The 19,693-nt window shown below is 36.5% G+C and overlaps 1 protein-coding gene across 5 annotated transcripts in view; it reads left to right on the top strand.

The window, feature by feature from the left end:
• The window catches only part of MRL1 (Pentatricopeptide repeat (PPR) superfamily protein), a 51,193-nt gene that overhangs the window by 20,723 nt on the left and 10,777 nt on the right, over positions 1 to 19,693 (top strand). For 3 of the 5 annotated variants that reach the window (XM_090008857.1, XM_090008859.1, XM_090008858.1), the window contains exons 7-16: positions 4,226 to 4,354; positions 4,529 to 4,702; positions 4,782 to 4,946; positions 5,689 to 5,859; positions 6,136 to 6,235; positions 8,018 to 8,126; positions 8,214 to 8,305; positions 9,346 to 9,436; positions 18,781 to 19,012; positions 19,169 to 19,261. In XM_090008857.1, coding sequence (XP_089864983.1) covers positions 4,226 to 4,354; positions 4,529 to 4,702; positions 4,782 to 4,946; positions 5,689 to 5,859; positions 6,136 to 6,235; positions 8,018 to 8,126; positions 8,214 to 8,305; positions 9,346 to 9,436; positions 18,781 to 19,012; positions 19,169 to 19,261 — 1,356 coding nt within the window. The remainder of the gene's footprint in view (positions 1 to 4,225; positions 4,355 to 4,528; positions 4,703 to 4,781; positions 4,947 to 5,688; positions 5,860 to 6,135; positions 6,236 to 8,017; positions 8,127 to 8,213; positions 8,306 to 9,345; positions 9,437 to 18,780; positions 19,013 to 19,168; positions 19,262 to 19,693) is intronic. The other 2 variants (XM_090008861.1, XM_090008860.1) reach the window with 1 other exon arrangement.

Here is a 19,693-nt window from a genome sequence, read left to right as displayed (position 1 = left end):
TTCAGAATATTACATTTGAGAGAAAACTCAACAAGGTATTTCATTTCATTATGATATGAACATTTAAATTACCATAAACCCAAGGAATCACTGGAACAGTAAATCAATAATCTTGATCCAATGCCTCATCCCGCAAACACTCATAATACTACACGTTTACCTGAAAATGATAAAAATTATAAGAATTAGACTATCACGTCTAAGTAGGGAAACTGTAACTTTTAATACATGTATGTTATGAATCCAGCATGTGATGTGGGTATCAAAGGTGAATCTCAACATATGTCTAAACAAGTAAGCAGTTTATGCAACAGAAGCCAACATTCATATACATGAGTATGTAAACAGATATAAAAAAATCATAACTGAGCAGGTAAAGCATAGTGTGCAACATTAATAAGCGAAGTATGGTATGCAACAATCATAATAATAACAGAGTGTAACATTAATAAGTAAGTGAGATGTTATTGCAACATTCATAATCATTAACATGTACAACTCTCAGATAAGTGTTCAACTACCTCGTATCTACACATTTCATAATTTTATTTCATCACAAGCTCAGAATATAAAGCATGTTAAAGAACATAAACATATACTTTCAGTATTTCCACTCACTGTGATACCTAACTGCTCTAAAATTGTGTTTAAATTATCTTACCCCGCGGGTACACACGAGCACAGGTGACCATCTCAGAAGAAAACGTTCGGGGGTATATTATTCAAGAGTATTTTATTAACCCGAACATTCTAACTAAGACTGAATCCCCAAGGGAGCGACCAATAGCCGAGAGAATCTCCCAAGGGCTCAACTCAAAACAGGATGCATCCCTAACTTCTGCAGAAGACATGGAACTACCACCTAGGACACATAGGTAGTCCTGATCCCTAACTCCGAGGACGGGGACCAACGAGCCGCTTCACGCTCGAAACACAACACAAGTCCTCGAAGTTTTGTACCACCTACCCTCTCCAAGTTAAGCCTCAAAAACTAGTTTCATTAGTTAATCATTTTCCCGAAGTTCAGGACATTTCCCAACTTCCTTCTACTGCTATAGCAGTAGATCCCAACCTTAGTCATTTTACCAAGGTGTATAAACCATTCATATACTTTTTCCACTTTGATTTCTTAATCCCACTCAAAGTGCTCTGGTGCTTTTAAACCAGTCAAGCACACAATAATTACAATTAGGTTTTCATCACTCTTATTAACATAGCACGCAAGCCGATAACTCAAGTACCCGCGTCGGGTAACCCATTCATATATTGCCTTCTTAGGCAAAGCACATATCCATATATCACTATATACTCCATCATATGTGTGAAACCAATATAACAACCCCATTCCTCAACACAACTAACATACTGCAGTCCAGCAGTTCAAATAATACATTTTCTAACAAAAAGCATGCTATTGTTATAAAATCAACAGTTTGGACATGAATAAACAGAAAACAAGCCATGTATACATCAAAAATCAAGGTTCATACCCTCGTGCATCAAGGCATGTGATTTATGCCTAGAAAAATCAGATTTAATATTTTTCATATAGAATCCCGACATAAATTTGATTTGAGCTATTTTTTCTCGTTCGAATTAAGAGAGGAACTCGTACCTTCGATTGGAAACGGAAAAAACCGGAAATAAACGTTGGGTGATCGAAACAGAAAGAAGTCCTCTTCCTTCCTTTCTCTTTCTCTCTCTCCCTCTTTCTCTCTCTTTTTCTTTTCCTCTCTTCCTTTCTTTTTTTTTCTTCTTCTTCTCTCTCTCTCTAGAAAACGAAATCTATAGAGAGGGGCGAGTTAGACCCTTTTATAATTTTTTTTTGTCTTCTAGAGAGAGGGTGACGTCCCTTCTCGAGTTTCTCACCCATTATTAGAACTCTATCTCTAACCTCCTCTTTTCTTTTTAACTACTTTTTATTCATTTGGTATTTTATTTTGTTTTACTATTTTACTTTAACCCTATTTGGGCTCTTCTAGAATCCCTACATATTAAGTAGTTGCCATATCCAAAAGAAATTTCGGAATTAATTAATTTTTAATAATTAATTAATTAATATTTATTAAATAATAAATTTCCAAAAAGTTTCAGGGGGTATCTCTAAGTCTTTTTAACTTGAAAATTCACTCAATTAAACCTTTATATTGAATTTAAAACTTTAAATTAGTTGGACTTGGATTTTGGATCTGGATTCAGATACAAGATCCAAATCCATAACCAATATCCATATGCGTCTCAAACTGGATAAGATCCTAATTAATATGGGTGTTGGACTGGGTCCAGATCCATATTACCTTGGGTCAAATGGATCAGATCCGATCAAATCCAATCCAGAACCGATCACATCGAGGCGTGTCATTTTTTAAAAAATGCGATTTTTGGGTCAACGGCAGTCCAAATTCAGAAAAACAAAATATCAAAAAATGTGATTTTTTGGGTCAACGACAGTCTTTTTAACTTGAAAATTCACTCAATTAAACCTTTATTTTGAATTTAAAACTTTAAATTAGTTGGACTTGGATTTTGGATCCGGATTCAGATACAAGATCCAAATCCATAACCAATATCCATATGCATCTCAAACTGGATAAGATCCTAATTAATATGGGTGTTGGATTGGGTCCAAATCCATATTACCTTGGGTCAAATGGATCAGATCCGATCAAATCCAATCCAGAACCGATCACATCGAGGCGTGTCATTTTTTAAAAAATGCGATTTTTGGGTCAACGGCAGTCCAAATTCAGAAAAACAAAATATCAATGTTTCTCGAATTTCGAGACGTGTCTAATGATATATTACCTAAATTTCGCCTCTGAATTTCGCTTAAATTTCGCCTGATTTTAAAGGTCAAAAATAAAAAGTTTTACTAAATCTTAATTGTCTTGTTTAGGTCTTGTCAATGGGTCTTGGGCCAAGCCCAGACTCAGCTGACTCCACCTAAAATCGAGGATTTCTATCGACTTTACGAAACACTTAGCCAAATTTTATGAAGTCTCAGAATTTAATATTATAGAAAAACACACGATATTACAATATTGTATTAGCAGATCCTCTATTTTCACATACTGTTAATATGTTTTTAACAATTATTTTTTTTCCTTTGGTTTAGGTCTGTTTAATATTCCTTTTAGTACTTTTTTAGTTGTTTATAGTATAGTCTTGTAACCTTTGTCATGTTTAATGAATAATAGTACTATAGGATTGGTATCCTAATAGTTGTATTTGTCTATTTTAATTTTTTGGCATTACTTATTTTCTTTAGTTTACAGTATGCTACTCTTTCATTTTGTATATTTACAATGTTAAAACCTTTACCATGTTCAATGAAGTATATTTACCTTGTCAAACAGGTTTCTATGTTATGGTATCAAAGCATATTCTAATCCTGTTTAAGTTCTTAGTTTCTCACCATCTATTCTTGTGCGTCAGAGTGTGGTCTAGGTGCTTTATAATTGGATTAAGTGCAATTTGTTTCTTCCAGAGGCTGCAGAAGAAAGTGCCGGATTTTGTATTATGTGGTTGTTTTAGGCGAGAAGCTTATCTTCATCTAAAAACCAAACATTTTCTTGGATTTGAAGAGTGTTCAGAATTATTATTAATGCCTGTATTGTGTATCCTGATGTCGATAATGCAAAGACAACCATTTCTTCAGTTTCTGTTTGCAAAACTTATTTTGGTTTAGATGGGAGACATCAGGTCCCTTACAAATAGGTGCTGAAACAAAGGTAGGGTTGTGAGAGAGAAAGACAAGGGAGAAAAGGGGGGAACCAGGGGGGAAAATGAACTGGAAGAGGAACTGATAAAAAGTAGAAAAGAAAAAGAAGAGAGGAGAGAATAAAGAGAACGTGGAAGAAGAAGAACCAAGAGAATAAAAGAAGAAGAAATCAGATAGATGCATGCCTGTTGCTGCCATTCGCTATCTTCCTCACCAGTCTGCGGACTTTGGCTCGCTGGTCCGTCCAGATAGTGTCTCACTGCCAGGTGTCAGAACTCAGAAGTAGTCTAGCTCAATTAACTTAATTTGGTTTTTAGTTTACTAGTGCTTCTTGTTTAGCACATGGCAGGCTTTCTAAAGCTTTTTTACTATTGATTGAACATCTTGCTTGTGGAAATTGTATTTTTAGTTTTCATGTTTGCTGATTGTTTATACAGAAACTTTTCTGAATTGTTCATTAAATAAACTTTGATATATTTAAAAGCTCTAAGGTCATCTTTGTAGGTTTTCCATGAAATGGTCAATGCTGGGGTTGAGCCAAATCTTCATACATATGGTGCACTAATCGATGGTTGTGGGAAAGCTGGCCAGGTGGGAAAAGCGTTTGGTGCCTATGGAATAATGAGATCCAAGGTATTGATTAAGCAAGGCTATAAGAACTTTCTCTGCATATCATGTCCTCGTGCTAAAAGCTCCACACTTAGCTTTATAGGATTACAAGATTAAAATCCGTCTGCAGTTCTCATTATTAAGTATTCTTGTCATTTTACAAATTTGGTTTGTTGACTAGTTGTTCTGTTTCTCTAGAAAGTGAATCCAGACCGGGTTGTATTCAATGCACTTATAACTGCATGCGGTCAATCAGGATCTGTTGATCGTGCCTTTGATGTATTGGCAGAGATGAGGGCTGAGCCCCAGCCTATAGACCCTGATCATGTGACTATTGGTGCATTGATGAGGACCTGTTCACAAGCTGGTCAGGTAAATTCATGCTTTCAACTGAAAATATAAATGACTGCTGTTTGATATTTAGAAGCTGGATTAACTTCCTCCGTTTTAGGTGGATCGTGCACTTGAAGTTTTTAAAATGATGCAACAATACAACATCAAGGGGACTCCTGAAGTTTACACGATAGCTATAAATAGCTGCAGCCTGAAGGGTGATCTTGATTATGCACTAACCATTTATAATGACATGAAAAGCAAGGGTGTCGTTCCTGATGAGGTAAGAGGTACTCTGTGATTCTTTAGTAGAGAAGCATGTGTGGAAGTTTTCTGACAGATAATTGTACTGGTTAATGTTCTTGCTTCTTTAAACCATCTGGTTTGAGTAAACTCGAAGATATATTTTCTGGCTTTTTTGCAATAACAGAATCTAATGTTTTATACAAATCCAATTTTTTTGGAAATGAGAAGAACCAATCATTGGGCTTCAGGATTTAGAGGTTCTTTGAGCGAAGTAATTTTTCCGGTCAACTTAGATGGCTTGTGCCAACCCCAAGTGAACTGACCTCATAGTTCAACCATCGTCTAAAATGGTCTCATGCCTTCTCTGGTCAACTTGGATGGCTGGTTTGAACCCCAAGTTAACTCACTTTGTCTAAAATGGTCATATGCTGATTATCTGAGCCATGCCTCTAGTCAAGAGTATACCATGTTAAGTCACCTATAGTTACCTCCTATAGTTACCTGAATTTGCAAGATAATTCACAATTCTCTTGTTGTGGTCAAAGTGCACTAGGTTAACAACATATAAACATCAAAAGATTTTCTAGATGCAAGTGGATGGTGTGGTTGGTTTTATCTTCTTAGCTGGGTACTTACCCCTGTCATTTCTCTGCTCTAGCCTGCCTCCATCAGTTGCATGTATCTTTCTTTCCAATGAACCTTTAATTGGACCATAAACTTTCAAATTGAAATATTGCATCGCTTTGTATACCTGCTTTATAACATTTAATTTGTTGCAGTGTGATTTTCTGTCCTGTAATTGGATGCAGGTATTCTTCAGTGCACTAATAGATGTTGCAGGGCATGCTGGCAAAATAGATGTAGCATTTGAGATCCTGCAGAATGCAAGAGAGCAAGGGATCAAACTTGGAAATGTATCATATAGCTCACTCATGGGTGCCTGTAGCAATGTATGCCACTCCACAAATTTTATCATCCACAGTCTTTGTATATGAGATTTGGTTGGCCCTGTTTCCAAAAGCATTGATTCTGTAGACCTTTTGCTGGCTTTTTGGTTAATCCAATATGGAAACTTTAGTTTCTGTTTATTTTGCACCTTCAATAACACCTTGATTTTTCCTTGATCTTGTCTTCATGTGATTCAATTTGGGTGACTTTCTATTTATAAGTACATGCTATCATGTGTTAAAAATGGCTCTACTTGACTTGCATATTTTGTCTTTCAGGCGAAAAATTGGCAGAGAGCACTGGAGCTCTATTTGGATATTAAGGCCCTTAAGTTGCTACCATCAGTATCAACCATGAATGCTTTGATCACCTCCTTATGTATAGCTTCTCTCCATTGATTTATTTTTTAACCGACAGTGGTACAAAATCAGTTTGATTTTATTCAGCTTTTGTTATTGTTTGTTGATTGTTTTATTTCATGTTCCCAAAGCCATTTGCACACCTCAATTCATGATTTGTCTACTGTTCTTATGTACAGACAAATTCATGCATGTGCATGAATCTTTTAATTTTCCTCTTGGGAGATGTAAAAGTTTACTCTTATTTGCATTGATTCCTTTTCATAAATACAACAGTTGTTAGCTCTATCCATAAATGAAAGTAGAACAATGTTAGAAGGCAGCATGTGGGGTTTCTGCCAGTTGTCTTGCAGAAAAGCTTTAGGTATTTAAACCATAGATTTTTTCTATGTATTTTCACCAACCTATTTAAATGCAGAAATATAAGCCATTGGCTCCCACTGCAGTTATGAAAGAACAGTCATGGCATTATGGTTGAAAAGAAAAAATTTCTTTGGAATCTGAATTGGTTGAAAAGAAAAGATTTCTTTGGAATCTGAATATTGGATAAGGGCAATTGTTAGAGTTGTCTTCTGCTCTTTTAAAAACAAACTTAGACTTTTCTTATTAAATCCTCCATAAAATAAGGAAAATTTGAAAGACATTCATATTACCAAGATCAAGGAAATAGATTGATATGGCTGGGCTGCCTATGTGTTCTTGGACTTCTTGGGAATGCGCTGCATGTACCATTAAGAGCATTTCCTGCTACAGAGTTTGTCCTTTTCTATGTTATATGGTGTTAAGATGTGTAACATATTTGGTGTTTCTATTAGTCTTTCATCTTTCTTTTTCTTTTCGATATACCAGTATGTAAAATGATGACAAGAAATTGTTTTTAATGAGAGGTATTGTCATAATTGTATTGATTTTTGAGGACCATATCTTGGCATAAGACTGCAGAAAATACAATCTCACCACCAATACTGAGTTCAAAGCCCTTCAAAAATTGTCTCTTTTCCTATTTGCTCATGGATAAAAGATAACAAAAAAACCCTGCCATCCAGAATATTAAAAAAATGCCCTTGAACATTTCTGGACCTTTCTGCTATTCTGAGTACAACTGCACACCTTTCTGCTGCATCCTCTTAACATGTCTATGTGATAACATAATGTCATCCATTGGTCATGTAGATCAAATGGATAAATTGTCAACAAAATCAGTTAGGAATTGTTTTCCTGGATATCTTAAACATAAAAAATGTTGAATTAATCTTTATAACCCCAGCTAATTTGTATTTATCATTTTAATGTGCTTTATCTTTTGGCAATCATGCATGATCCTTCCAATTGGCCAGGATTGTTAGAGGAGATATGCGCCCTGCTATGGAGCTTCATGCAATTTTGTCTTAAGAATGACTGTGTAGAAAACAATTCTAAAAGTGTAAAGTCAAGTAACTAAAAAACTGAAAACAATTTTAAGGAAAAAGATTGTCAGTAAAGTCCATCTGTAAAGGAAGTGACTTTGTTATGATGATTTTTCCAAAACTGAATGTTTGAAAGGCGGTGTATCTTGATGGCTAGTGAAATACTATTGGAACATTCACATATGCGTATGTAGAATTTAAACAGAAGAATTCTCCAATAATTGTGTGTTGACTTTGGAATCTTCTTAACCCTTTTTTCCTGTGGTCTTTATCCTCTAGTATTATTCATTTTAAGATCTGAGCATCATTTGTTTCTGTTTCCATAGTTTGGTGTGTTTTATCATCTTTGGACTGCATGTGGATTGGGAATTATATAAACATTGGTATTTTTCCAGGTGATGGCGGTCACCTCCAGAAGTCCACTGATATATTGGCTGAAATGAAGGAAATGGGTGTATCCCCAAATAACATCACATACTCTGTCCTTTTAGCAGCTTGTGAAAAGTAAGAGCTTGGCGTTTTGTCTTTTTGCACTCAATACAATTTCAAATTCATTCTTGAAAATACTTAGCTTTTCTCTTTTATTTCAAGGAAAGGTGAAGTGGAATTGGCTTTCAAGCTCCTTATGCAGGCAAAGAAGGATGGTATTTTACCAAATCTCATCATGTGCAAATGCTTTACTGGTAAGCTTATGCTTGCATAGTTTGCATTGCTTGGTGTTAGAACTAGAGTACGTTGAAGTGGTCATTTTTTTTATTTGATAATTCAACCATCAATTACATGTTGATATGATGCAATCTTGACTATTCATGCATTTTAGAATAAGTTGGACCTTATGGATGCAGTTCTCATGGTTCATTTATCGAATATGCTTCAGATCAATACATTTAAAAGCTAAAATATATTTTACAAGGCGAAAAAGATGGTTTCATTGCACCTAAATGTAATTGGAAAGAAATTAATCTTCACATCCAAGTTGCTACATGTGAAGCATCAGACATACTGAGCAAATTTTGACAAATTCATCTATATGGGAAAATCTTGTTGAAAATGCATAAATAGGTGAGACTCCACTCCTTGGTACCAAATTTGTCATACACATCCATGCAAAACGCATTGTTTTGTTTTTTGATAGGTAAGCTAGGGGATGGGACTCAAACCTGAGACCCTTCAGTTACAATAGTGTGACTTTACCCTCCAGCTGTCAATATATGTATATATGTATGTGTTTGTTTATTTATTTATATTTGTATTTATATATAGGCTGTTGGCATGGATGTGCATACCATAGATTTGGTATCAATGAGCAAAGTCGTATTACTCATGCATTTTTGAGTAAATCTAACCATACAGATGGATTTGTCATGATTGATTTACTTTAGAATATACTTTGAGCCAATAAATTTAAATAATAAAATATATTTTAGAGAATTATAAAAACTGATAGTTCAGATTATACCAAAATATAGTCACAAAAAGAGGCCTTTCACATCCAAAATTTTCAATGGAAAATGTGATTTGCATTAAATGGACTATGTTAAACACATCTATATGGTCCAATCTACTTCCACCCATTAATATGGTATGCATATCTGCATCAAGATTATCCATATATACATATGTTGAGTGCGTAAATTGAAAAATGTATAGCCTTTCACTTTTCTATTTCTTTTTTTATTTTCATGGTAATTTAATGGACTTTCTTTTTTTGTGATCTTGCAAGGCTTCTGTTTGCAAAGGTTTGCGAAGGCCTGTTCTCTTGGTGAGCCCGTTTTGTCTTTCAATTCAGGCAATGCAAAGATTGATAATCAATGGTATGTAATCATTCACTTAAATTTTGAACTTAAAGTAGGCATAATTCTCTTGAGTCTATTCTATGGATTGACATTATTGGTGTTTGACTATCCGTAGCCTTGTTAGTAATCCATGTAAATGCAAAAAACGTTCCGTTTTGGACATTTCTCATATAGAGTTTTTCATATTTTTTTAAATCCTTATCCTTATATTGTTTTACTTATTTCTTCTTAAATGCCATTATGCAAAATGAGTCTTATAGTATGGTTTCCATATGTGTGTGTGTGAGAGAGAGAGTTCTCATTTATGTGCCATATTAATGCATAGACTTTTACCTGCTTATGCATCTTCAAATAGGTCAAACTGTGTGGATCACAATCTAGTACAAATCATGCGATGCAATGTAGTGTTAGGGAACAACTCTTCGAACTACCGATGGATAGGGATGGCAGTGGACCGGGGGAAAGCGGGGCCCCGCCCCGCCTCGCCCCGTTTGGACCGGGGATGAAGGGTATGAAACGGGGATGGAGGCGGGGGTGGAGGATAAAATCCATCCCCGCCGCGGAGGCGGGGCGGGGGTGGACGTGCACTTTTCCCCGCCCCGCCCCGTACCCGCCACGATCCCCGCCCCAACCCCGCCCGACCACTTTTCCCCGCAATATCCCCGCCCCGCCCCGCCTCATCCCCGTTTGGACCGGGGATGAAGGGTATGAAACGGGGATGGAGGCGGGGGTGGAGGATAAAATTCATCCCTGCCGCGGAGGCGGGGCGGGGGTGGAGGATAAAATTTTGAGGCGGGGCAGGGGTGGAAACCTTGTCCCCCGCCCCGCCCCGCCCCACTGCCATCCCTACCGATGGATCACAGAAACAAACACAGGAAAAACAAATGGAGAAAACAACCACACATGAAGAACAAAGATTTTACGTGGTTCGACAAGAATTGCCTACGTCCACGACCGCACTGAGCCTTCTTCTTTATTGATTAAGATGCAATACAATAGCGGGATTGCCTCCTTTAAATAAGAGTCTATGAGTTTTACAAGGAGTCTACTAGTGTTGTTGAATATAACAAGAGGTCTAAGATAAAATTATAGAACTACCCTCCAAAAATTGCTTCGAGGGCTAATGCCCCCTGAACCCCCCACCTTACGGGCAGAGGACACAACCCCCTGCAACCCCCCACCAACTTACCGCGCAATTGGATCTGCGAAAATTATGGATTTATATCAGGCTCCACACTCTAGCAATCTCCCACTTAGAGACTAATTATCCTTTCGACAATCTCATCTTATAACTTTTCTCTTCATGCGATCTAGAACCTTAGTACGACACCTTCAACTACTATCCATGAAGGCCAACCGAGGTTGTGCACAACCTTAGCTTCTCTGCCGTGACTGTCTTGGTCAACATATCTGCTGAGTTTTCTGATCCACATATCTTCTCAAGTGACAGTGCTCCATCAGCCAACATATCACAAATAAATGATATTTCATCCGAATGTGCTTCGTTCTGGCTGGAATGCTGAATTCTTTGCTAGATGAATCACACTTTGACTTTCACAGAAAAGGACATTATTGCTCTCCTTTCTGCCAAACTCTTCTGGAAAGTTCTTCAACTAGATCATCTTCTTGATTGCTTCAGTAATAGCAACATATTCAACTTCAATGGTGGAGAAAGCCATAATCTTTTGTAACTAAGAGACCCGGCTTATAACAGTGTCACCCAAAGTGTAATCATAATTTGTGGTGTTTTGACGATTGTCAACATCACCACCTAAATCTCTATCAACAAAACCTTGCAAAATCATGTTACCTTTGTCAAAAAAAGTTCTATGTTCGTGATACCTCTCAAGTATCGAAGGATCCATTTCACAGCTTCCCATTGTTGCTTCTCTGGATATGCCATATACCTGCTCACGACTCCCACTGCTTGTGCTATGTCTAGCTTGGTATAAACCAAGGTTTTAAAACCCATGACTCGGGACTCGACTCATGCTTTATTGACTCGTGACTCGGCGGGTCAACTCGGTGACTCGGACCAGGTTTTGTTAACTTTTGATTTTAAAAGAAAAACAATATATAAATATGCACTAGAAGATAAATAGTTGAGAAATGATAAATAGTTGCTTCATCCTTTTGGTTTGAGGTTTTAATTTGGTTGGTGAGTCTGTTTTTCTTGGATCTAGTCATAATGATCATTCTTGTAAAGGAACATGAGAAATTCTCAGAACTGTTTTATCACTTCTCCTTCTAAATCTGTTTTTTTTCTCGTGCTATTGTAACCATCTATTTCTTTCCCCCTGTTACCTTTATGTTCATCATTTATTTCAGAGAAGCTTTCCATTACAGTTGATCTGCAATTTCTATGTTCTCCTTCATTGAATTTGTTATGGTAAGATGAAATGATTTGGAATTTTGGATGTGTTGTCAAATGTGTTAGGAATGCACATCTATGTTATGTGTTGTTAAAATTTTACTGGTGCATTGTCTTTAATGGAACCTACAAGTCACAGGTTAACAGAAAATACACATACGTAGAATTGCAAAGTCAAGGATGAAAGCACATAGTTGAGCGTGTGATGGATAAGACTGATATTTCCTTAATTTTTACCTTCCAAATATTTCTTATAGTAAGATGAATTGGATTGCTGTGGTCAAATCATAGTGATAGACTTCTCTTAAGGTCCTTGTGATGCACACTGTAATCTAGTGACAATTTTGATGCACAACTAGATAAAAACAATTTCATATGCACTAGAAGTTTTTTTTCTCTTCAGTATGATCTAAGGGCCAGCACTCGCCCGAGTCAGGCCCGAATCTTGGCAAACCGAGCTTGCCTTGCCGGGTTGACTCGCTGGAGGGTCGAGCCGAGTCACGGAGTTGACTCGGCGAGTTTTAAAACCTTGGTATAAACTATAACATACATCAAGCTACCAACTGTTGAGGCATATAGAACTTTGGACATATACTCATAGTCCTTATTTGACTTGGGTGAGTGCTCTTTTGATAACTTGAAATGACTTGTCAAAGGAGTACTTACGGGTTTTACATCCTGCATACAAAACCTGCTTAACACCTTTTTAATATAATATACTTGAGACAACTTCAAAGAGCCATCTTCTCGATCTCAAGAAATTCTCATCCCAAGTATTTTCTTTGCAACTCCTAGATCTTTCATTGCAAACTCCTTTGATAATTGTTGCTTCAACTTGTTGATCTCTTGAATGTTAGAGCCTGCAATGAGTATATCTGTAATGTCCCAAAATCCTGAACTTGTAATCTTTTAGGAAAAATTTAAATGTTTTGCACTCAATCCTTTTTCAGAGTTTAAAATGGCAGTTTAGCGAAAAAATAGTGTTTTAAATAACAAGTCAGTGGATCTTGGGTGCATTACATACCAACTTTCCTTTACACAATGGATTTGTTTCTCCATATAAGCATTAAAACGACATAGATTCAAAACAAGGCTTTTGATAATTAAAGTTTATACAAAAGAGGAATTTCAAAAGAAACCCTTATGAAAATTTTCAAAATGTGCTCAGAAATGAAACATCAGAGAAAAAGTGGGATCTTGATATTATCACGTCATCGCTCCATCGCCTGCTGTACCGACCAATCATCACTTGTACCCCATAAAACGGGTCAGACTTATAAAAATCCGGTAGGTGCATAGATATCAAAATTCAGAACAAGACTAACATATGCGTTGTTCCTTTCGTGATGTGCAGTTCAGAATAAGTAAAATGAGCATAATAATCTTGTTTCGATAATTACCTGTCCTAAGAGTACATACAGGAAAAACATAGAAACAACTGAGACTGCTCAGAGGTTTGTTATTTTATGTATTTTGATACCCTAGACAACTAGCTGAGTACGCTCCTAAGGGGACGACTAATGATCGAGAGAGAATTTTTCAGAGGCCACTTGTTTAAGAGGATGCATCTGAACTTCTTTCGAAGTCATTGGGATATACCACCTAGGATAATTTTTGGTAGCTCAGTCTCCTAACTCCGATGACTGGGGACACCGAGTCATTGCTACTCGAGGAGCATAGTTGTTAACAACTTGTCCATCGAAGTTTTTGTACCATCTCATTCTCTCTCTTGACAGAACCAAAGAGATGAATGAGTATGTCAGGTTCTATTTTAATTGATGACCCATTCTCCATGCTTTGGTCTTTTAAACCAAATCGGGTATCTTGCCTGTGAAGGCGATCATCATCATTTATGTGATTTTCTTTTAATCATCGTGCATTTTCATGCTACGAGGTTACCATAAACCTCCAGTTCAATCATCGTAGTACTAACATGCCGTGCATGTCTAATAGTACCACTACAATAAGAAAAATATTGGTTTTTCAGAAAGAAACCCCAACATTATTTAGGCTGGAGAATATCTAAGTCATTTAGGATATCAAAAAGATTGACCGAACGTACGTACCACCTAGGGCTACGTAGTTGAAGCCTTTTCATTACACAGGTTTGAGGGAAAAACTCGGTTGCGAATACCCATACGCCAAATAAATTTTTTTTTCTTTTCGAGACAACAAATAGTACGAGCTCAAAAACTCGCATGTAAATTCCTTTAAAAAAAAAGACTTGGTGAGGATGCTTAAATCTACGTCTTTAAATACATGCAATCGTAATATAAAGTAGGCAAGAGTACGCAAAAGGGAGAGGTAGACGAGGGGGGGGGGTGTTGTCTGACCCCTGTTGTCTTTCCAGAAACAGGAGGGAGGCGCCTGCCCTTCATTTTGTTTGAAGGGTAGGAGGGAGAATTTGCCCTTTCTCGAAAAAATGATAGTAGAGAGGGTGCTCGACACCCTCTCTCCTGGTTGGGTTGCCGATTAGAGAAATAAACGACACATTATAAATACCTTATTCGATGTTGATGGTTTCTCATACATATTTGAGAGCGCCTTCATGAGACCAGTCGTGGTCTTCTCGTTCTTGATGTTGAATACGACGTTTCAGGCCAACGTCAATCAAAAAACTCTCAGTGACTGTCTGTCTAACATATCTCAATCTTCCTGACTCATATTTTCTGGCTTGCTTTTAGCAAAGAGGCTGGTGCATCTTCTTCTGATAAAGATAGTCTTTGATTTGCATCTCCCAGAATTCGAAATCCTTGCATTTTGGGTTTTCTAATTTAGATGTGATTCATAATTTACAACAACAACAACAACAACTACGCCTTCATCCCAAAACAATTGGGGTCGGCGATATGAACCAAAAAAGGAAATCATTTTGGGTCTTCCACATGAATCCTTCTCCTCCAATCATTTATATCCAATGCCATGTCCTTGGTGAGGTTCAAAGCATTCATATCCTTTCCTATCACCTCCATCCATGTCTTCTTAGGCCTACCCCGACCTCTTTTAACTAATATATTTTCCCATTTCTCCATCCTTCTAACTGGAGCATCATTAGGCCTTCACCGAATATGTCCAAACCACCGTAAACGATTCTCTCTCATCTTGTTTTTTAATTTGATTTTTTAAAATTGATCGGGCTATGTTTTGGACTTAACCCAAGTTTCTTATGGGACCTAGAGGGTCACACCCAACCCAATGGGGTGCCATGTGTCAATGTGGTGGCCCACAGGGGTTCAGGGGTGGCCAAGGGGTTTTATGAATCTTGGATGGGTCGTATTTAGATCTAAACTTAGTATTTGGATCCAATATTGATTTGGACTTCATTAATGCCTGTCGATATTCACGTATCCTTCTTTTGTTGCCATCGCTACCACTCTTTCCTCTGAACCGAGGCTCTGATACCAGTTGTTAGGGAGCGACTCTTCGAACTACAGATGGATCGAAGAAATAAACACGAAAAAAAGCAAAAGAAGAAAACAACCACACACGAAGAACAAAGATTTTATGTGGTTTGGCAAGAATTGCCTATATCTGCGACCACATTGAGCCTTCTTCTTTATTGATTGAGATACAATACAAGAGCCGGATTGCCCAGTGTTACCTGAAGCTTCTTAGATAGGTGGTAAGCTCGCTTTCCGGAAACTCGCTTCAGAAGTGTGATACTCCTCAATTCTGAAACTTGATCGGAATCTCGATTCTTCCATGCTTCTCCTATGCTTTCCACACGCTTCATATATTCTTATTATATGTTTTCTCGCTCTACTTTTCATGTTTTTTATGTGTTTTCTCTCACGGTTTTTACTCACTTCCATGTGCTTTTTCTAAATTGGCAATCATCATTTTTAGATTTTGTTAAAAATTTAATTCTTACACTAAAAAATCATGAAATTTAAGAATGGTCACTTTTATTTTAGTTTTATTTGCGTTCCATTTTTATTCCCATTAAATTCTTATATTGTTTTTTTTATTCCTCGCTTCTCGCTTCCTATACATTTTAAAAAGCATCTAAAAAGCATCGCTTCTCGCTTCTGCTTCTCGTATCGTTTCCCGCTTCTGCTTCCTAGTTTGGCAACCTTGGAATTGCCTCCTTTAAATAGGAGTCTACGAGTTTTACAAGGAGTCCACTAGTGTTGTTGAATATAACAAGGAGTCTAAGGTAAAATTACAGAAGTACCCTAAAAAAATCGCCTCGAGGGCTAATGCCCCCGAACACCCCACACCTTACAAGCAGGGGGTGCAACCCCCGCCAATTTACTTCGAAGTTGGATTTGCGAAAATTAGGGATTTATATAAGGCTCCACCAATGTTGTTAAAAATGTGCCTCGCCTTGAGGCGCGTGTGTAGCACAAAAGGCAAATGGCATGCAGCTCATAGTACTTGAGGTGCACACCTCAAATTCAATGGGTCAAACAGGGTCAAAGCCCCTGTTTGACCCAAATCCAACTTATAAAATAAAAAATAAAAGGGGATGCCCGATGGTTAGGGCACTCCTCTCTCTCTCTCTTCTTCTTCTTCTTCTTCCATTTTTTTTCTCCTTTTGTTTTTCTCTTCTTTCTTCTTTATTTCTTCTTCCGTTCATCTGCTTCTTCCTCTCTTCTTTCTTCTTCTTTTTTGTGTTCCCTCCTTCCTTTTCTTCTTCTTCTTCTTCTTCTTCTTCTGTTCTCCATCTCCTTCTTCTTCTTCTTCCATTCTCCTTCTTTGTCTCCTTCTTCTTCTTTCGTTTCTTTTGTTCTTCTTCTCCTTCTTTCGTTATCCTTCTCTGTCTCCTTCTTCTTCCGTTTCTTCTGTTCTTCTCCTCCTTCCAGTCTTCTTCTTCTTTCGTTCTTCTTCTTCTTCCATCATTCTTTTTCTTCTGTCTTTATTTTCTTTTTTCCCTCTTCTTCTTTGAAATAACTGGATTTTTTTGCAATTAATTGACTCTATATAAAAATTGTATATGCCACTTTTGTTAGTTTGTGTGAAATTGTTTCTTTCAGTTTGTGTAATTATTTGCAAATATGCATGTGACTGTGTGTACATGTAATTGACTCTTAGATCATGGAAATTAAAAAAAAATGTTAAATAAAAATGTTTGTTTTTTTTGTTTGTGAGGCTAAGTATAGATATGGATTATTATGTGTGATTTTAGTAGTTTGATAGAGCTAATTTTTCAAACAAGCATGCATGAAAAATTAGCTTAATGTCTCTTTAGAACTTTAGATGAATTTGTGTGCATTATATGATTGTTAGTGATTTTGTTAAATTTTCATTGAATGCTCATATTTTATTTCTTATATACTTACATAGATCAAGTTGTTGCTTTAATATTACTTTTACATGTTAATCTCATATTTTTTGGTATTTATTTGAGTTTTTCTATTTTTTATTGATTGTTGCTTCATCAATAAATTATTTATTTTATTTATTTATATTTTTAGATATTTTTTAAAAGTTTATTTTAAAAATTTTTTAATTTAAGGCTTACGCTTTATGCTTGGAGGCTTACGCCTCACTTTGGTTTTTGGTGGAGCGCTTCGCTACACCTCAACGCTTTTCACAACATTGGGCTCCACACTCCTCCAACATGTAAACTTGTAAACCATTCATTTTGTCTTTCTTAAAATATATTTTAATAGTTAATTTACTAAACCATAGGTATACCATGGTAAATCAACCATGATAAACCTATCTATTGGTCCAATGCACACGCACACACCTGTATAGCTTTTTTTTTTTGAGGAGAAAAAGGAAAATGAATTTATTGAAGTAACATAAAAACAGAGAAATCATGAGGATGAGATATGCTCAGGGGTAATCTAGAGAAGCAACATTTCAGTAGACAGATAAAAGGAAGTTAGGACGATGCCTCCAAAGAAGTTTTCAAGGAAACTAACACCGAGCGAGCAGCCTCTTGTGGCATTGAGCATTCATCCAATATGCATTATCATTCGGTCAAACAGCAGTGAAGGTCTCAACCATGTCAGTTTGGCTTGATTTCAAAACCCGCGAAGGGAGGGAGGCACGATCCAAAAAGATTCTGTAATTTCTTTCTTCCCAAACCTGCCACCAGGCCGAGCAAATCCACCACTTCCAAACACACCTCCATTTTTTTTAGTGCTAAGTTGACTTGGGTCCAACAACAATTGTCTAAAGCAAGATGATGGATCTATATTCAGAATGATATCAGGCCAGACACTCTTGAAGAAATATTGAAAGAAACTACAAAACCAAAAAAGGTGAGGAGTGGTCTACAAATTGCTGAGACAAAGACGGCATCTGTTTGCTAGTTGAAACCCTTTCCTTTGGAGAGTGTCCTGCATATTGATCTTGCCAGCAAGAAGGATCCATGCAAATATCCTAGCGCATGGTGTGAGACCTTTACTCCAGACGCACACCTGTAAAGTTATATGCAACTACAGCATGTGTAGGTAATGATAATGGAAACCAGAAGCAACTTAATATTTAACAATAGAAGAAAAGATTAGCTTCAGCATACTAAACTACTGTGATACTGATTTAGTACACTTGAAGTTAACAGCTTACTGGTGATTATAGTTAATAAACTTTCCTAAAGCATCTTCCCATATGATGCTACAGATTATCTATTAAGCACATAGAGTTTCACATATCCCAGTCATAAGCAATTGATTCACTAGCAGTTTATATTGCAGGTTCAGCTAAAAACAGATGTTTTAGTTCCTTTGCTGAATCTTTCTTATTTCGTTTCTTTTGTTCTTCGCTGTTTCTGTGATTGATAAAAGAAGCTGCTAAACTTTTATTTTGAATGAATGTGTCCTGTGAAAACAATAGAGTTGCATCCTTAAAGCTTGTAATGTTAAACATTTCATTAATATTTTCATGGTATGAGACGAGTTGTCTCCTCGAAATATCTCTCTAGTACACTAAGTATGCACATTTAAGTAACAAAACTATGAAAAGTAAAACAATGGTAACAAAACTCTAATTTCTTCTTTCTTCTGATCATGGCTGTCAAACATTTGCTTCTTGTCAGGACATCATGGGCGTTACTTGTGTACCGTGGCACAATTTCATCTGGTGTGGTGCCTACGGTTGAAGTTGTTTCACAAGTTCTGGGATGTCTGCAGATTCCATATAATACTTCCTTGAGAAGTAGAATTATTGAAAACTTAGAAATAAACATTGATGTTTCAAGGCATTCAAATTTATGTTCATTGCTGGATGGTTTTGGAGAATATGATCCACGTTCATTTTCCATACTTGAGGTTAGTGAACAACTAAGCATATTGCTTCTGTAGACTCAGATATTTATTTGGTCTTTGAACCCATTGGTCTTCTGTTTCTCATATTCTTTCTTTTCTCTCATTTTATTTTGGGGTTGGGGGGGGGGGGGGGGGACCGGTGTTGTTTCTTAATTGCAGGAAGCAGCATCACTTGGAGTTGTTCCGTGTGTCTCCTTCAAAGAAAGTCCAATAACCGTGGATGCAAGGGAACTACAGGTTCATATTGTTGAGGTAAGATATCTAAATTGCAACAATCAGATTTTCCTTCTATGTATTAATGAGTTCTCTTAAAATGGACATTCTTCGGAATTGGAATAATTTGATTTTCATACTATGTATTAACAAGTATTCCCAAAATTGACACTCTTCTCTGTTTGTACTTTTAGCAGTTTGAAGTTTTACCGAAAATTTGATCAACTATAACAATGACCATAACACTTCATGTGAATGTTTGGCATTATTTAAATGATATTTGCTGTATCTATTGTCTGGTTTAATTCTTTAGATAATGTTTATGACTCTTCCCATTGTTAAAATATGTATCTCAATCTTGTAATCAATATATATTTTATATATATAAAAGGTACTACATATACATATATTATATATATGTATATGTATTTACTTTTTATATATATAAAATATGTATTTCCTCATTTATTA

The sequence above is a fragment of the Nuphar pumila genome, chromosome 6, assembly GCF_984573655.1.
Source record: "Nuphar pumila chromosome 6, dmNupPumi1.hap1.1, whole genome shotgun sequence".
Lineage (NCBI taxonomy): Eukaryota > Viridiplantae > Streptophyta > Magnoliopsida > Nymphaeales > Nymphaeaceae > Nuphar > Nuphar pumila.
Note: the sequence above shows the minus strand (reverse complement) of the source record. Positions and strands in the feature narration are given on the sequence as shown.